Below are 20438 nucleotides of genomic sequence, written 5' to 3' on the forward strand. Positions count from 1 at the left end.
CAGTCCAATATTGGGCATACAAAACCTGCTATGATGTTTGGGAGAAAGCCCAAAAATTGTATGCTAATGATGTCTCTTGTTTTTACACAATTGTCTCCAACATGATTAGCTTGAAGAAGCAGGACATGGATATGCAAACCTGCTTAGGTAAACTTGAAACTTTTATGCAAGAATTCAATGAAATGAGGCAAGTCTCCACCAATGCAGAGGAACAATTAGCACAATGAGGGAAGCTATTTATGGTTCTTGCACTCTTTGGTTTGCCACCAGAGCTTGAGCCTATTCAAAATCAAATTCTAGCTAGTTCCCTCATTCAAACCTTAGATGATGTATCCTCACAGCTATTCTGTCTATTTGAACTTCTTGTCCCTCTAACTGAGACCACTTCTGTCAAGTCCCCTATTCTAGCATCTCAAACAAATGACAAAGAAGATCGTGGCAAAAGCTGCAATCGTGGCCCTCATCCTCAATGTACTTATTGCAACAAAATTGGTCACACTAAGGTTCAGTATTTTTCCTTGCATGGGAGACCTTCACGTTTTGCAAATGTCGCTCACATTGATAATTCATAGGGATATGGTCCAGAATTATCAAGAAGTCAAACTCTAAAGTTTCCATATCAACAGCTGATTATAATGCATTTCTACAGTTCTAGGGAGCCCAACAACTAGTTCTGCTACCACCTGAAAAAATCTACTGTTGGTCAGTGTTCTAAAAGGCGCTAGGCGGCAGGCGCCGCCTAGAAAATTTAATATTTTTTTTATTTTTTATCTTAATATATTCTTTCTTTCCTCCACCCCACCTCAAATTTCAACGCGTTCTCACTCTCCCCCCCCACCTAAAAATTTCACGATGCTCTCTCTCTAACCTACCTCCTCCGAGCACATCGTTGCCCCCGCCATTGCCAATCGGACCGTCTGCCTCCTTCGAGCACATCGATGCCCCCCGCCATTGCCAATCGGACTGTCTGCCTCCTTCGAGCACATCGATGCCCCCCGCCATTGCCAATCGGACTGTCTGCCTCCTTCGATCACATTGTTGCCCCTCGCCAATGCCAATCGGACCGTTGTTGTGTTATCACAAGTAAGTCCGAAGGTTGTTCCAATCCCTGTCCAACGGTGGCGGCGACGGTGGCGGCGACGATCATCACTAATGGAGTCGGGTGAGGTCTCGAGCCCAAACCACATCTGGGCGGCCACATCGGCCGCCTAGGAGCTGCTCGAGCCCGATTAATTGGGCCGACGCCTAAAGGGTCGATTTGGAGGAACTCACGGTGGCCAGGGGCCGCCTAGCGCCTCTTTGCTGCCTAGGCCGCATTTTAGAACACTAACTTGGTTTATGCTGGGTCTATATCATTAAAGTCAGCCCCACTGGTCAAATTGATCATCCCATAGCTCGTTTGTTTACTAAGGGGCATCATACCCAAATCTTTGGCCTTGATTATGATGATATTTTCTCACCAGTGACCAAGATTGCTTCTATTCACCTCTTTCTCACCGTGGTTGTCATTCATCGTTGACCTCTCCTTCAATTGGATATTACAAATGCCTTCCTCCATAGCAACTTGTGCAAAGAGGTTTATATGAAGCAACCTCCAAGTTTTGCTGCTCTATGGGAGTCTAGATTGGTATGTCAAATCCAGAGATCGCTCTATGGCCTAAAACAATCTCCACGGACGTGGTTTGGACAATTCAGCTTGGTTGTACAACAGTTTAGCATGGCTCACGGTGAAGCTGATCACTCAATATTTTATTCCCACTTTTTATTCAATCTTTGCATTCATCTAGTGGTTTATGTGGATGATATCATTATTACAACTAGTGACCAAGAGGGCAACCAAAAAGCTAAAACAACACCTTGTTCATCACTTTCAAACCAAAGAATTGGATAACCTAAAGTATCTTTTGGGCATTGAGGTGGCCCAATTGAGTGTTGGCATTGCCATTTCACAAAGAAAGTATGCCTTAGACATAATAGAAGAGACAAGCATGATGAATGCAAAGGCTATTGATACTCCAATGGATCCAAACCTCAAATTCCTACTAGGACAAGGGGAGCCTTTAGCAAACCCTGGTAGGTATCACAAACTTGTTTGGAAATTGAATTATTTCTTGATAACCGGACTAAACATTTATTTTGTTGTGAGTGTTAGTCAATTTTTGGATTCCGTTTGTGACAGTCATTGGAATGCAGTGACTTGCATCTTAAGATACATCAAAAGTTCACTGGGTCTATTGTATGAAGATAAAGGACACACTCAGGTTGTTGGTTATTTAAATGTTGATTAGGCAAGATGGCCATTAGATAGACACTCCACTTCTGGGTATTGTGTCTTTGTTGGAGGCAACTTAGTATCATGGAAAAAGTAAAAAACAAAATGTGGTTGCTAGGTCTAGTGTAAATTCTACATATCGAGCTATGGTAGTAGCAACCAGTGAACTCATGGTTGAAGCAATTGCTCTGAGAACTGAAATTTAGAAACAAAAGACAAACAACTCTTCACATTGCTTCTAATCCAATTTTCAAGAAAGGACCAAACATTTAGAAATAGATTGTCACTTTGTTAGAGAAAAGGTTCATTCAAAAGATGTCGCCATTGCATTTATGAACTTTAAAGACCAACTAGCCAATATCTTCACTAAATCCTTTCGTAAGCCAAGGATAACTTACATATGTACCAAGCTGGGTGCATATGACATGTATACTTCAATTTGAGAGGGAGTGTTGAATATTGTATTTATTGAATAGTTGACCCAACTGATTAGCTGATTTATAGGTTGATGTATAGCTGATTTGGTAGGTTGTATTTTAGGCATAATTATTTGCCTAATTTTCTGCTGTAAATATGTTCCACATTACTATAAATATGGATTAAAACTGAGACTCTTGCTCTCAAGCATTCAACCAATTATCTCTTCTCTAAGAACCATTTCGAAAAGTTCAAGGGTGAATTTGAGAAAAAAAAATCCAAGAGTTGAACTGACCAAAATCAAAAAGTTGAGGGGCCTAATTGGCCCTTTATCCTACGTATAAACAAAATAAAAAAGTGGGTAAATGACAAATTGTCCAAAATTCATTCAGAAAATGTCTATTTAATTAAATTCTTGATCATTGAAAGAGAGAATAGCATGCAATTGTCAATAATATCTCTCAGCATAATCAATCCAGTAATCAACTCATTGTGAGAACAAAATAAACAACTGGATTCAAAGCAAACCTCTACACGTCCTGTCCTATGCAACTGACTGCAGTTAGTGGAAGTAGCAATTGGTAGTGGCATCCAAATTTTCTTGAGAAATGGGGAAGTGCAACACCATGGATCCCCCAAAAAAAATCCTAGTTGAAGGTGACTTATGGGTTAATGAGATCAAGTAATATACCTAAGACCTCCCTAGTAAACTATCAATATGAGATTGGATTGAGACAAACTCCTTTCTTTTTAATTCTTAGATTCTTCCCCAAATTAGAAATCCATATCTCAATCTGTCTCAAAACAATTGCCTGGATCATTCCCACTCAGTAGTGATCCTAAGTTGGCTTGAATACCACTTGTAACACCACATGTTCACATCCAAAAGTTCTAGCTAAAACTAATTTATGGATTCACTAAACAAAGTAATATACCAAAGACCTGCCAACAAATTACAAATTTGGGATTGAGTTGTAACTTGTAACATTGGGAGTCCTCACCAAAAAGTGCTAGCTAAAGGTGACTTATCAATTCGTGTGACTGAGTAATAGACAAAAGATGTCCCGATTAAACTATTAATGTGGGATTGGGTTGTGACAAACCCCCTTCCTTTTAATTCCTAGCATCCTTGCTAGGTTAGAAATCCATTTCTCAACCCAAACCAATCTCAAAACAATTTCCTAGCTTGCAAAGGCTTGATAGTGTTCTTGGGCCGACTCTAATACCATTTGTAATACCAAAAGTCATCACCCAAAAATGTTAGCTAAAAGTAACTAACCGGTTCATTGAGCTAAGTAATATACCCAAGAACTCCTCAATAAACTATTGATTTGAGATTAGGCTATGATAAATCCGCTCTAATTCTTGGCCTCCTCGCTAGTGTTTAAAAAGCATGCTTTAAGCACAAATTGCAACATGCTTAGGGCTTTTTGTGTGTGAAGCTTAGTAACTTTGCTGAGCGCAATTAAGCGCACTTAATTTGAACTTTTACCTAAGCTTTGAATAGCAAAAAAAGTGCGCTTCAAAAATACACTTTTTTTTTTTTTTTTTTTTGGGGGGGGGGGGGGGGGGGGTCAAACATGAATAGTTGGATTAGTTTAAATTTTTGCAATGATGCAGCTACTTGAATGGAGACCTTACCCAAAAATACTGTTTAAGATATGATAAAATCATATCTACATTTCAATAAAATAAAAAAAAAAACTTGATTGTATTTACCGAGAAAAAAATATTGATGGAAACATGTAATTAGGCATAAATTAGGAATTGATGATTGATTCCTAATTGGTGCAAATTACAATTTGTTGGTTGAATGTAAACTAGGAATCGTTTGTTTGGGGATTGATGTAAATTAAGGGTTGATTGACTAGGAATAGGTCTAAATTAGGGATGATTTTTTTCCTTATGCTTTTTGTATGATTGTATGAACTTGTAAACTAACATAAAATATAAATGAAAAATGGTATCTCATAATTTGTTAAATTTGTAGCCCTCATTCTTATTTTGTTTTAATTAATGATTGATTTTATAATAGTTTTTGTTTTGTATGCTTATAATAGTTTATACTCTATTTCATTTATGTGCGCTTCACTTCGCTTAAGCATGCACTTCGCCTTACACTTTGCACTTAAACTCTATAGGCCCTTTGCGCTTAGAGTTTTGGAAAACACTGAGTCCTCTCCAAGCCAAAAATCCCATATTTAAATTTGACCTAAGTCAATCTTAAAACCCTTTCTTGGCCTGCAGCCCATCCACGCGATAATAGTCCTAGGTTGGCCCTGATACCACTTGTGACACCACCCAAAAATGATGGTTAAAGGTGACTAATAGGTTCATGAAACCAAGTAATATACCCAAAACCTCCACACTAAACCACTTATGTGGGATTGGGTTGTGGCAAGAAATGATGATCCTCTTCCAAACACAATTACGCTGTTCATGTTTATCATCCACAGGATGGTAATAAAATAATAGTATTTAACAAATCTATTTGGGTACCCTTGATGACTGTCATGTGTCTATCTCCCACAATTTGAGCCCCTTAGGAGTGAACTATACAAATCAGGGAGTTTACCTTGCCAAAGGATCAATTTCATGATTTTCAAAAAGTGTCAAAGAATCCTATACATATATTGTTGAACGTAACTTCTCAAACTACCACAAATTGGAACTAGCCACACAATGATTACCTTGCCAAAGGATCACCTTCAAATAATGAAAATGTTGCTATGATCAAGAAAAAAAAATCCCCCACAATTTCTTTTTAGCCAATGGAAACCTCTACAAAAAAAGGTATCAATGCTATCCCTTTCATTGCCTTACAATGGAAGATGCCTGCCATATCTCATCATAAATTAACATTGATGACAAATATGCTCATCACAACATCCCACTCCTAACATGAAGAGCATAAAACCATTTGTGCATGCATGCTGGTAAATTTCCAAGGCATATAGAGAAATAAGCCTTAACCATTCCATACAAGCAAAAAATAAGCAACCATCACTGTCAAAGGTGCGCCTAGGCATGAGATGCAGCCTTGTGTGCCTCATCACCATTGAGGCACACGCCTCAGGCAAGGCACAAGGCTCAAGACACATGAGGCGAGTCTTGTATATATGTGTTATAACTCTATTTATTGTCCATTTGTCATCTTATATCTTATTTCTTGTTGATTTGATTACATATTCTTGTATATCAATGAGAAGCAAACCTATTAGTGTAAGCCAAAGGTCTGTTAGATCTCCCAATTGTTGGGATCCTTTGGCAATGATGTTCACTTCCTAGAGAAGTGCTCATGTCTACATTCTGCTTCATTTTTGTTTCTTTCTTCTAATTACTTCTGCAATTTAGAACAAACTAATTCTATGTTGTAACTTGTAACTGTTTTTTGTTAATGTGTTCTACTCTAATTCTTCTCTTCTTTCTTCTAATTTCTGTTGCAATTTAGAAGAAACTAATTGCTAAGAAACGAATGTTTTCATTGTGTGATCTAATATTTTTCTCTCTTCTAATTTCTTTTGCAATTTAAAAGAAACTAATTGTTTTTCTGTGACTTTTTGTGTTGTGTGTTCTGCTGTAATTTTTTTTCTTTCTTCTATTGCAAAACAAATTAAAAGAAACTAATGGTTTCCTGTAATTGTTTCTTACAGTGTGTTCTGCTATATTTTCTTTTCTCTAATCTCTTTTGAAGTTAGAAGAAACTAATTATAAAAGAAACTAATTGTTTTTTTTTTTTTTGTAATAATATTAGTTGTCATTTATGATTTTGAGTTTGCATCTACCTCCTTATACATATTGAAAAGCATAGTGTATAAGTATTTTATAAGCATTTTGAATAAATGTGCGCCTCATGTGTCTTGAGCCTCATGCCTAGGCCCCAAGCACTAATTTGCACCTTGCACCTTTGACAACTATGTAATCAAATGTCCTTCAGATAACCAATCTTTTCTTCCTAGGTTCCAGTTTGCATTTATAAAGAGAAAAGACATGTCTCATTACAATAAGGTTGTATAACTCTCACTGTTAGTAGACATTATAGCAAATTTCCCATGGTTCTTTGTTATCTGATGTGCATTGCATATTCAGAAGCATGTATCTAGCTGGTTATTACTCCAGAATAGAACATCAAGCTTATATGTCAATTCCACTTGGAAACTTAAGAGTCCAACAGAAATGAAATTGGCAACTTTGGATAGGCTTGAGCATGAAAAGGAGAAAATATAGTATTTAATTAATAAGAAGTTAATAGTAACCTACTGCACTATTTCTACATCAAGGCTGATAAAAAAAAACCATTTCCACCATTTCCTCACTCATGTTTTTCTCAAGGAAATAAATGTTTATGATAACAACAAGAGATGGGTTTAGCAACAGGGTTTAGTATTTATACCTTTCCCCTGCAAACTGCTAGAAAAGCAGCTCCTTCCTTACAATTTTCTGTGCAATCATCTGGATAGCAGTTACTAAGCCCAAGTCTTTTGCCCCTTCTCTTTTTTCCAACAGCAGGCCTTTTGCTTTGACAAATTGTATTATAATAATCCCTTAAAACATGTTCAAAATCATCCTGGCTTCCTCCCATTGGCTCTGAAGCAAACAACACTAGACATTACCATTTTCTGTCCAACCAAAAACATATCAATGAAGGACATTGAAGCTGTAATGGCCAATCTATGCTTGCCAAGAAAATTCTAAGTAGCTCCAGCACCCATAGAAAAAGACACATGAAATGCTCAAATTTGCTAATGATATATGTCAAGTGAGAAGTAGAGTTGTATTGCATACAAGCTCAACAACAGTAGTAGTCATATTGCATACAAGCTCAAGAACAGTAGCCATAGGCGTGAAAGGAGAGAGATGTCAATATCTTACCAACAAAAAGTGATTTTTGAGCATTTAGTCTAGACCACTGGCCAGTTGCATGCCAACGTTTACATAGTTTCTCCATTAACTTATAACTAGGGAAGAATATAAGAGAACCACCAGGCACTATCTTGCATATTTTCTCCAAAGCTGTACCCAGTGCATCCTTCAAAGAATACAGAATAAAGTTTATGAACGAGAAGACAAAGACACAATCACAATTAACCAGAACTTAATGGCATCCAAGCAGTACCTGAAAAGCATATGCATCAGCTGTCTTATAACTTGCATTCAATCTATAATTACCTGGACCAGTAGAGATTACAGCAGCCCACAGCTGCAAACAATAAGTTTGACTAAACTGTCAAAAAAATAGCCATAGCGACAACTCTGATCAATAAGCACCATAAGTTACATCGTCAGAACCTGTGATTCGACATCTATTACATGTGGAGCTTCCAGACAAGTACCAAACTGAACCCCTAGTTCAGATGAAAAGGAATTCATAGGCGATAGTGTCCTATAGCAATCACATATAACATAAGGAAACAACATTAATTGCAGGAATAGAACTGAAAGAAACCATATGGGCTCACAGAAAAGAATAGCGTATATAGGACTTCCCATTAGTTGTCCAAGAAGCTTTAAGTATCACTAATGCTAGATGCATCATGCATGTGCGTGGAATAGTATGGCCAAGCCCCACAACTTAGCAACCATACTCAAAAGTGATAGAAATGTTTTAGTAACAAATGGAGACTTCTGGTAGAGTCCAACCATCTGGGTAGGTAAGGTCTACCATCAGCCACATGGAAGTTTTACTTGGCTAGTGAGTGCATTAGCTTTGCAAGTCTGGGCAGTGGAAAAGCCAATTTTCTATAGGCTCAGGATTGCTTTGTCAGAATAAAACTAATAAATATGATAGCAGCTAGCATTTACAGTCATACACAACAGATTATACTTACCCGGACGTCAGGATCACTGATAAAGAAAGATTAGCAATATCTCTGAAGACAACAGCTGGATTCAAGCACCATAAACTCAAACTATGCATCTGGCCTGCAGCAACATTTCCCATATTTACCATGTAAACATACCCAAAACCATACACAAAGAGAAGACAATGATAATGAACTAGCATACATAAGCTTCAAATCTTATTACAGTGTCAACTTTCTCTTTTTCGCCTTTTCCCTACATCATACTATGTGAGAAATCAGCAAAAGCTATTCAGATGATCAAAAGAGAAACTTCATCCAAGTTCAAGGGGCCCAAATGACAACAATGACCAAAAAGGAGCAGAATAGAAAGAACATCACTGCCTGAATCTACCCAAGAATATGACTTTGAATAGAGCTAGAAGACAAATCTATTTAGTTGTTCCTGTAAAGCAATAGAAGCTTCTCGAGTCAAGTAGTGTACACAAGCATCACTTCAGTCATTGTAAGGCACAGCAAGTTCAATTATTCTTTCACCTGGAGCAGTTAAAGACTCGGATAACAAATTTCACGTAAAGATTGTATGGTTTGGCATCCCAAAATATCCTAATTAACTGATTGATCATCCTTAAAAATTCAGGCCCTTCTTAGTGTATGCCTTTACCTTTCTATGTGTTAGAAGTCTACAATATGTGACTAACTTTCAAATCCCTGGACAAAAATTAGGACTCTGGAAGCTTAGACCTTGTTCTCTTTGCTGTTTTCAAGCCGTTTTCAATTTTTAGTTCTCCAAAATAGTGAAAATGTGTTTACTTTCATATTTTAAAAAATGCATTATCGAAAACAAGAAAAAAAATTGAAAAGAAGACTCAAAACAATAAAAAATCATTTTGATTATTTTCATCACAAACACGCTCAAAATTTTCAAAATGCGAAAAACACTACAGACAAAAAAAACACGTTTTCAACAATCTCAAAACAGACACTCAAAATATAAAATTAAAAATGAATTCAAAATTCATAACTGAAAACTAAAACATGAAGAAAATAGTCCCTTAAGTCTTCATGTGGTGAGACAATTTTCATCCTAATTGGCTATGCCTCTTCACTTCGTTAGTACAACATTTCAGATGCTATTTAGAGAATATCCTGATTAATTGAAATTGCACTATATAATCTCAGTGAAAATGTCTTCCCGAGTTGCTACAGATACCACAAAAGAAATAAGGAACTTCGGAGTCTCCTTAATTGAACCTTCTAGGTGCAATAATTTGAAGGCACAAAAAAAGCATTATTAACAGCTTACCAGCATCTTTCTTAATATATCGCCGTAATACAAGCTGATAGTCATATACGTGGACCCCATTTCCCGAAAAAAAGTAATTGAGTGAAGAAAACAATCCTGTGCAAGTGTCATAGGCAGTCAACAGAATTATCAAAAGGAAATGGATAAGTACAATTTATACATAAAAATACAGAACTCCAACAACCTGCCAGTGCCATGGCTGACATGCTGGTTAAATGAGCTACTTCTGGCTCTGCATCTGAAGCAATTTTGATTGCCTTAACAGAAAGGAACAAGAAAGCAAAACCGACAAAAGAAAAAAATACAAAAATTAGCACAACAATTTTATAAATAGTACAAGCACCATAAAAAACTAAATTCTATTAATTTCTAAAAGAAATTACCTTTGTGGCACACTCTTGCAATATAGGGAAGCATTGTTGTGAAATGTTTGCTTCATGGAGCTCTCTTAAAGCCTTATCTCCAGTCCAACTGAAAAAGTAATTTCAATGGAAGATTGGGTTAAAGGAATACAAAAATTTAGAAGAAAATCTTATTATGGACTCATCTAAGATATATCTTATCAAAATGAACTGATAAAGGCAGGCAAAAAATGCTCATTTTTAAACACCAAAAGCCATCTTATTGCAAAACCTTTTGGATTGTATTGCCTACAATTAAATGGTAAAAGAATAACTTGATGATAACAAGGCACTATGGAAGAATCATTATTGTGTTGCCATCCATTTTAAAAAAAAAAAAAAAACAGCCATTAGCAAAGCCACTCCAAGTCCAGATAGAGAGACCTAGCAAAGTAGGGTCACACATTCTCCATACAATATATAATAGATAAACAAAAATGTTTGGTATTTGTCACCTCAAAAGACGCTTTAAAATGATTTTTTTTATTTGGGCAATGCTTTAGCATACAATTAACAAGAGGGAAGCATTTTACAACTTGAACATAAGGTCAAAGTGGTCTTAGTGAAGATAAGATGCATGAGACAAAGTTAAGATGGTTTGGTGATGTAAAAGAAGACAGATCGAGGCTCTTGAGGAGAGTGGATGGAACTGAAGAAGTCTTTAACAAAAGAAGCAAAGGAAGACAAAGAAAAACTTGGTGGAAAACTCTTAGGTATGGCATGAGTTAGAAGGGGCTTACAAAAGATATGGCCATAGATAGATATGATTGGAGAGCTAGAATTTATGTAACCAACCATATTTTTATTGAGGATTTATGTAACCAACCAAACAAGTAGGATTAAGGTTAGATATGTTGTTGCTTCTCTATGCACATGTGTTAGAAATCCCTAAAATAACTCTTCTATATTGCCTTATTAAGGAAATCTTGTATAATCCTTTCTTTCTCTTGTTATTACATTCCTAATGCCTACGACTAGTTTCTTGATTCTTTGGGAATTGTCTTACCAAATATAGTTTCTCCTATGTGTATAAATGACAAATGTGTATTATCAATTAATATAAGAAATTATTCTTCTTCTTCATGATAGTAGAGCAGTTGTGCTTGGGCCCTTTACCAACCTCCATTGCTTAGAATCAATCTTCATTACCGATCAAAACTACTGGGATCTTTCACCGAGCAAACATGCCGAAATTGATCGGCTTACATTACCAATTGACCTCACTTCCTTTCATCTAATAACCACCCTTCATTGCTGAAACTTTGTTTTAGTTCCTCTTCCCAAACAAAGAAACTTCCGAGACCATGCCATCAAGTTCATTTGGAACCACCTTCAAGTCAAGATAAAATGTGTCCTGCAAGGAACTTCAGAGCACGAATCCTACCTATCGACTGAATGGGAGAAACTATCTCTAACGGTCACAAATTGTGAAGACATTCCTAAAGGGAAAGGGAAAGATTAGCCATCTAAATGGAACAAGACCGAATCCTAGTGACCCAAAGTTTCATTTGGGAATTGGTTCGTCAAACCTATTCAAAGGTGCAAGATGAAGCCCTTATTTACGAGATCAAGACAAGGATATCAACCACCAAGCAGGTACACTCTTGATGACTAAATACTATAATCTAATGAAAGGTTATTAGCTTGAAATGGGCCATTATCAAGGTATTAAGATGAAGTGCAATGATGATGCCAAGACACTCTAGGAATTTGGGAAGAGGGATAAAATATTTGACTTGTTTGCACATCTCAATGCCAAGTTTGATCAGGTTAGGGTACAAGTGCCAGGGAAAGAGAAGTTGTCATCACTAAGTGAAGTCTTCTCTATAATTTGGGCCGAGCAAAGCAGGTCATTTATGCTTGACACCCAAATAGTTGAAAGTTCGACTATGATCTCTACAAGGACCACAAAAGATGGAACTAAGGGTAATAACTCAAGATCTGGTAACAAAATTGAGAACAAAAGGGAAAAATTCACTAAATCTCCTAACCAAGAGGGACTTCGATGCAATTACGACAAAAAATCCCATCACACAAGAGAGAATTGTTTCAAGCTTCACAGAAAGGCTCAAGTTCTAAGTCGAAATAGAGGATTTAAGGGACAACAACAAAGCAAAGTACATTACACAAATGGAGAAGACACTCCCCAAGAAAAGGCTACTTTTAGCAATGCAAAATCCAAACTAAAGAAAGAAGGAATTAACAAGCTAAGCGACCTTATTAATTCCCTTACCCCATCCTCTAATGAGTGTTCTTGGTTCAATCAAGTATTTGCCTTGTCTCCTATAGCTTTAATGCCTCAAAAGTGTCCCATTATGGCGCTTGGGTTGTAGAATCAGAAGCTATTGATCACATGACCCATAGTCTAACTCGATTTAATTCCTATAAACCTTGTCCCAGTACCAAAAAAATTACAATTGTCAATGGCTCTTCCATCACTATTCCCAGCCAACTTATTGTCAATTTGACCCTTACCTTTCTTTTGAAAAATGTGTTACATGTGCCTAAATTATCCACTACCCTAATCTCTATTCCTCAAATTACCAAGGATCTCAATTGCAAAACCACCTTCTTCTCTACGCATTGTGTTTTTCAAGATTTTGTTATGAGGAGAACAATTGGATTAGCTAAGAAGATGAATGGGCTCTACTATCTTAAAGAAATGAGTGACCGTACAAATAAAGAAAACAAGTTGTCCCTTTCCCGTTCAAATTTCTCTTCCAATACTTCCTAAATCTAGCTTTATCACTACCGACATGGACACCTGTGACGTTAGTTGCATGTTGGGACCTATGTAATAGGTTGTAAGCCTTGATTAGTAGGCTATAGGCCTTGTTTAAATAAAGGCCCATGGATAGGCATAGTTAAAGAAATGTTCCAACATGCTACCTGGCAAGTTGTAAGGCAAGTGGGTGGGATAATCGTCTTTGGCACCCATTTAGGCCATAGATCAGTATAAATACAACTGATCTACGCCTACCCCGCATGTTGAATGAAATTTGGAAATCAATTTCCCTCTCAATTCTTGTTCCCTTCCTATCTCTTTCTCCCACTCTGATCTCTTAATTTCCCCCTTACACTCTCAATTCACTGACGATAATCATTCTCAAGCGACTGAGAATTTCCTTTGTCAGATCAAGAATCTAACAAATTGGTATCAGAGCTCTTTCCTAGTCGACGTTTCTCGGAGATTAAGATACGATGGCTGACAGTACCCACATGAAGCAGATGGAGATGCAATTGCAACAAGTAACTGCTACGGTGATGGAGGTGCAACAGCAAGTAGGAAACATAGAGGATACGATCGGAATGATGGTGGACAAGAAGCTAGAGGATGTGGCGGATTGATTGCAAGGAGACATGCGCAACCAAATCCGCGAGGAGATGTGGGAGCACAGTAATATGGTTCGAGATCAAATGCAACAATTCATGTTGATGTTCTCGAACCAGGCGCATGTAAGGATATCCCCTGACTTTCCCCCTCGTGAGCATTCAGATCCAATACTTTCAAGTATTGGCACGAATCATGAAGCAGTCGAATCTTCTGAATTGGGGGGGTGATCCAGTGGGAATGGGTGAAGAGGCAGTGGAGAGGAGGCCAGGAGTTATGGTGAATTCTAGTGACTCTAATTTTTCAGTGCCCAAATTAGAGTTATCAATGTTTGATGAAACGAAACCAAGGTGGTGGATAAGGAGGTGCGAGAAATTATTCAATATCCACCAAGTGGCTGATAACTAGAAAGTTAATGTGGCCACAACATACCTAAATGATGTAGGAGATATATGGTTTCAAGGCTGGTCAGGGGTGAGAGAAGGCTACAGTTGGGATGAATTTGCTAAGGGCTTGTGTGAAAGGTTTGGTGAGCGAAGGATGGTGGACAATGTGGAGGAGTTTAATAAGTTGAAGCAGATGGGAACGATACATGAGTATCAACTAAAATTTGAAGAGTTGAAGTCATTCATGCTCTACAGAAACCCCTACTTGACAGAGGAATATTTTGTGTCGAACTTCATCAACGAATTGAGCGATGACCTCAGATCCATGGTGAAGATTATGAGGCCTTGATTGGTGCAAGAGGTAGCAGAGGATGCACTATTACAAAAACTGACCGTTGAGGCCTTAATGAAGAAACAAAGGGGGCAAAACAAGGGAATGAATCCAGGGATGGTATTGTCTGGAGGAAAGGTGTAGAGCAAGGAGAATTTTAAAGGAACAGGGGTGAAGTATTTGACCAATGCACCCCATGACTCGAGCTTACCACCAAGAGATAAGTTCATTGAGCAGAGGAGGATTGCGTGTTTGTGTTTTAGGTGTGGGGATAGATATACCCCAGAGCACCAATGCAAGAAACGATTGCTCTTACTAGAAGGAGCAGAAGGGGAAGAAGAGGAAGAGACAGATGTGGAAGAAGCAGAGGAAAAAGGAGAGGGGCCATTTCCTTACACGCAATAATAGGAATGGCCAATAGCAAGATTATTAAAGTGGAGGGTAAGGTCCAAGATAGCACCCTCATGGTCCTAATTGACAGTGAGAATACCCACAGTTTCATAGATGAGGGCACGTCTAAGAAAATGAAATGGATGTTGGCCAGCACACAACCGTTGTCTGTAACCATGGCTAATAGGAGTAGGGTCATTAGCAAATCTGTGTGCTTGGGATTTTGCTGGGAAATGCAAGGGGAAGATTACTAGGCTGACCTAAGGTTGCTAAAGTTAGGGGAATGCCATGTTGTTCTCGAGGTTGATTGGATGAGGGGAGTAAGTCCAATTAGCTTCAACTTTAACAATATGGAGGTCACCCTAGAGAAGGATGGAATGAGGGTAATGTTGTCAGGGTATATGGAAGTGGGGGCATGCAAGATGATTAAGGGGAAGAAATTGCAATAGCTGTTCAAGAAGAAGATGTCCCAAGTAGCCCAATTATTCTCAATTGAGGCTACTAAGCAGTTGGAGTTGGAAGCTAAGGGAAGCTCTAAACAAGGAGGCCAATCATTTACAGCCACTTCGCAGGTACACAAACTAGCTCTCCTTGATGTGCTATTAATTGAATACCAAAATCTCTTTGTAGAGCCTAAGATCCTTTCACCTAATGTTGAACTAGTGAACATTAGGTCCTATAGATACCCCCCAAAACTTAAATCAGAGATTGAGAAATTTGTCAAAGAAATGCTAACCCAATCAATGATCAGACCCAACTATAGCCCATTTGCTTCTCCCGTCCTATTGGTTAAGAAAAAGGATGGTACATGGCGGTTATGTATTGATTACGAACAGCTCAATGCCATTACCATTAAAAATAAATTCCCCATTCCTATCATTGAGGATCTTTTGGATGAACTCAAACACGCCTCTATTTTTTCTAAGGTGGACCTAAAGTTAAGATACCATCAAATTAGAATGGATCATAATGACATAACCAAGACAGCCTTTAAAACACACCATGGCCATTTTGAATTCACTATCATGCCTTTCGGCCTAACCAACGCACAAACCACATTTCAAGCCCTCATGAACCAAATTTTGTAGCCATTCCTCAAAAAGTTTGTGCTAGTTTTCTTTGATGATATCCGAGTCTATAGCCCCTCCCTTGATTAACACCTAGTCCCGGCCCCTAGACACCAAGGGCTCAACATTTATGAGAATGAGTTGACAACAGTCCTTATGACAGTGGAGAAGTGGCGACTCTATTTAAAAGGAGGGAAATTTGTTATAAAAACAGACCATGAGAGCCTAAAATTCCTATTGCAACAAAGGCTGCATACCCAATTGCAGAAGAAGGCATGACCAAGCTCATGGGATTGGATTATGTAATCCAATTCAAGAAGGGAAAGGAAAATGTCGTAGCAGATGCCTTCTCTCGCTGCCAAGAAGAGGGAGTTAGTGCGGCCATTTCAACAATAATCCCAGATTGGCTAACAGAGATGCCAAACAACTATCAACAAGGAGCATAGACCAAAGGGTTATTGGAACAACTGAGTGTGAATGCCAATAGCATGCCAGCTTACTCATCTAACAACAAAGTGATCAGGTATAACGGAAGGCTGGTAATTGGGGTTAGTGAGGAGTTGAAGGGCAAAATCCTATATGCACTACATGAGTCCCCCATTGGAGGCCATTCGGGCATTCAGAATACCTACTGGAAGGTGCAACAAGTATTCTTTTGGCCTCAATTAAAGAAATACGTATGAGATTATCGATTATGTGATGTGTGTAGAAGGTGTGAACACGAGATCGTGGCTCATCTGAACCTCCTGCAACCCCTAGCATTACTTGACCAAGCATGGACTAACGTAACTGTGGATTTTATAGAAGGGCTTTCAAGATTAGACGGGAAGCGTTGCATAATGGTGGTGGTGGATAAATTCTCTAAGTTCAACCACTTCATTAGCCTATCTCACTCGTACACAACACAAGAAGTGGCAAGAACATTCATGGATAGTGTGGTGAAGTTGCATGGCATTCCACAATCCATAGTGTCAGACAGGGATAAAATATTTACCAACTTATTCTGGAGGGAGCTGATGAGATTGCTAGGCACTAAGTTGTTGATGTTTACTGTCTATCACCCTGAAATTGATGGCCAATCAAAAAGGGTGATTCAATGCATAGAGTTGTACCTAAGGTGTTTCAATTTTCTACAACCCAGGGGATGGCACAAATGGCTAGCAATCGCCCAATGGTGGTACAACTCCAATTTTCACAGCTCAATCCGGATGACACCATTTGAGGCCCTCTGTGGATATAAGCCAAGGCTCATACCGGCTCTTGGAGGACAATCTACAATGGCTACTGTGGGGACCTATTTGCAATAAAGACAAGAGGTTATGAGATTGGTGAAAGCAGAATTGGCAAGGGCACAGAATAGAATGAAGCAATTGGCTGACAAGAAAAGGAGTGATCGGGAATTTTCGGTTGGGAAAGAGGTCTACCTGAAGCTTGGCCAGCAGCATCTCAAGGCCTTGACCCATCAACCCATCTCCAAACTAAGCCCTAAGTACTATGGGTCATTCCCCATAGTGGAGAAGATAGGGATAGTAGCCTACAGGCTGCAACTACCAGAAGAGACACAAATGCACCCGATGTTCCACGTCTCTCTCCTCAAGAAGGTTATAAGAGCACAAAGATCCAGTGCCTCACTTCCTCCCATGGCAAGATAAGGCAGAGAAAAAGCAATGCCCACCACCATCCTAGACAGAAGAGTGGTTCGTAGAAATGGAGCCCCCCTCATTCAAAAGTCCTAGTCAAATGGTCATCCCTCCCCGAGGACAACAATACTTGGGAGTATTTGCTAGACCTTCTCCAGCAGTTTCCCAACTCTGCTAGCTTATTACACATTTGTTGAGGACAATAAATGCTTTACGGGAAGGGGATTGTTACTTTAGTTGCATGTTGGGCCCTATGTAATAGGTTGTAGACCTTGTTTAAATAAAGGCCCATGAATAGGCATAGTTGGAGGAATGTTCCAACATGCTACTGGGCAAGTTATAAGGCAAGTGGATGGGATAACCTTCTTTAGCGCCCATTTAGGCCATAAATTAGTATAAATACAACTGATCTACACCTATCCCACATATTGAATGAAATTTGGAAATCAATTTCCCTCTCAATTCGCGTTCCCTTCCTATCTCTCTCTCCCCCTTTGATCTCTCAATTTCCCCCTACACTCTCAATTCACTCACGACAGCCATTCTCAAGTGATTGAGAATTCCCTTTGTCAGATCAGGAATCTGACAACACCCATCTGTCCAATTACTTAAAAACATGCATCCTTCAATGTTTAGTAATGTTAATATTGACAATTTCCCTTGTGATACATGTGAAATTGCAAAACATTATCGTGTGTCATTTCCATTAAGTAATTCCAATTCTTCTATGCCTTGCTCCTTGATTGACACTAATATTTGGGGTCCATCTAGAATTCCTAACATTTCCAGGGCTGGGTGGTTTGTGTCTTTCATTGATGAATTCAGTAGAATAACTTGGTTATTCCTCATGAAAGAAAAATCAAAAGTCAGCCATATCTTCCCCATTTTTCACAAAATGATTAACACACAATTTTGGGTGTCTATAAAACAAGTTAGATCTGATAATGCAAGAGATTACTTTAACCAAACTCTTTCACAAATTTTCCAAAGGGAGGGAATTATTCATGAGTCCTCGTGTGTCGATACACCTTAACAAAATGGCATAGCTGAAAGGAAAAAAAAAAAAGGCACTTAATTAATGTTACACGGGCAGTCTTGTTTTGAAATAATGTTCCAAAGCACTTTAGGGGGGAAGATGTTTTAACGGCAGTTTAATCAATCGGATACCATCTAGAGTACTAGGAAGTCAAAGTCCTACACGTGCTCTCAGAATTCTATCTTGATTTCCATGCCCATTCAGAATTACAACCTATATGCAAGATACATGCATCGCAGTGGCAGCCCAAATGTTAAAACCCTAATGCTCTTACGAACAAAACTGAACAGCCTCTTTAGAAACTTAAAACAACCTGTATATCCACATGTATGAAAATGGATCATAGTACAAGAGAAACAACCTATAAAAAGAAGGGGGAAAAAAAGAACTGAAAGCAGAATCACCAAACACCCACAGCTTGGCGTGAGGCCTAACAAAAATTTAAATTCCTGGAAAAATGTAGGGGATTTAAGTCACAATATACATTGATCCTCTAATAATTATTAATTGTAGGGGATTTAAAAATATTAATAGAAATGTTATCATGCCCTTTGATTTCTAGGAAAGAGAAGAATTTGTTTGGTAATTGATGCTAAAAGTGAATCATCTATTATACATGCAAGTACATGTGCACATCTCTTTTTTTTTTCATTAACCACCAGCCACCAGAAGGATCAAGGTTCAGTATATAAAGAAGTTTATGTTCTTCAAGAAATTATCATGTATCACTAAATATAGATTATCATGATATTGAATATCAATTAATGAAGCTTCCACTATACCAGTAGTGCAGATAAATCATCAACATAAATAAGACCAACAGCAAAATTGGCTCACCATGAGAAATAATGCTGAAATTCATGCTTTTCCAATGTATTTTTCCTCCGTTCTATCCAACTGACTAAATCCTACAAAGACCAACAACCAATACAAACATCTGTTTCTGAAAGATTTAACTTCAAAACTGAAAAATACTGCTTACAACATACCTGTATCATTTCATACAAAGGTTGGTAAGTCATTGCATCATTAACAGCCAATTCCCCTAATTCAGTCTGCAGTTCTTCCAAAGTATGAAAACCATAAGGCATAATTAATATATGAATGAGCAAGAAACAAAGACGCATACTTACTATGCAAAGCATCTTCTTCAGCATCCATGCTACCTGCCTCACGAGCCATGTCTTCTATATTACTTGGAATTGAAAGGCTCCAAATCAGGCATAAGATTGAAGAATATATAAATTGATAGAAAAAGAAAACAGGTAATAACAAAGAACAAATTTGAAACTAAATACAGGTTCAGGACTAAATGGCAAAAGAATTTTCCAGTACTCAATTCACTTATGTAAATAACCACATACAAACCACAAGCTTACTAGCAATGAATCGTGTAATTTAATAAGTCTTCAAGACAAATTTTCTGAATGTCTGCATTGTTCCAACAAAATCTAATTGTGATATTGAGCTGTCCTAATATATTTCCACATTCTATTCTGAAAAATATCCGTTGTCTAAATAAAAAAAAAAATCTTTTTGCTATATATTCTCAGCACAAAAACCAAGAAATAAGGGGTTGCAATGTAAACTGTTCTTCTTGAAGCATAAAAACATTGGGTGAACAATAGAACGTAAATTCTCTGATATAAAAACCGTGGTTGCAGTGCATACTGTGCTTCATCAAGAATTAGAATTGCCCCTTTAATATCCACTTCCATTGCTTTGCGGATGAGAGGATTAATGATGTAGCTGTATGGGCAAAAAACTAATTGTGCATCATCTGCCATGGAACGTGCAGCAAAATAGGAGCAACCTGAAATTCAAGGGAGCTTTTCAGCAAGACAACATGATGACAGGAGTTGAACTAATTTCAATCAGTAAAAAGAAAATTATAAAAACTAAACCTTTCATTTCTTGCCCAATTTTCACTAGATCTTCAATGTCATAGACTTCATGGCAACCTCCTTTCTTAAGAGATGAATGACCTTTGACTTTGTTTGCATTTCTGTTTGAGAAAGCAATAGCAAATTGAACCATTCTTTATTCTTTTATTAACTTAA

The 20438-nt window shown here is 37.9% G+C and overlaps 1 protein-coding gene across 6 annotated transcripts in view; it reads right to left on the bottom strand.

Moving 5' to 3' along the window:
* Positions 1-20438, bottom strand: part of LOC127808030 (uncharacterized) — a 51870-nt gene that overhangs the window by 18590 nt on the left and 12842 nt on the right. For all 6 annotated transcript variants that reach the window (XR_008024856.1, XR_008024855.1, XR_008024854.1 and 3 more), the window contains exons 6-18: positions 20283-20383; positions 20050-20191; positions 19512-19573; positions 19368-19441; positions 19216-19286; positions 10180-10267; positions 9981-10053; positions 9797-9892; positions 8518-8611; positions 7979-8072; positions 7806-7889; positions 7562-7718; positions 7083-7276 (exon numbers count right to left, since the gene is read on the bottom strand). Coding sequence is in view for 3 of the 6 variants with exons in the window: in XM_052346335.1 (XP_052202295.1) it covers positions 7083-7276; positions 7562-7718; positions 7806-7889; positions 7979-8072; positions 8518-8611; positions 9797-9892; positions 9981-10053; positions 10180-10267; positions 19216-19286; positions 19368-19441; positions 19512-19573; positions 20050-20191; positions 20283-20383 (1330 nt within the window). In the remaining 3 variants the exon portion in view is untranslated. The remainder of the gene's footprint in view (positions 1-7082; positions 7277-7561; positions 7719-7805; positions 7890-7978; positions 8073-8517; positions 8612-9796; positions 9893-9980; positions 10054-10179; positions 10268-19215; positions 19287-19367; positions 19442-19511; positions 19574-20049; positions 20192-20282; positions 20384-20438) is intronic.

This window comes from Diospyros lotus, chromosome 8, assembly GCF_014633365.1.
Source record: "Diospyros lotus cultivar Yz01 chromosome 8, ASM1463336v1, whole genome shotgun sequence".
NCBI classification, from domain to species: domain Eukaryota; kingdom Viridiplantae; phylum Streptophyta; class Magnoliopsida; order Ericales; family Ebenaceae; genus Diospyros; species Diospyros lotus.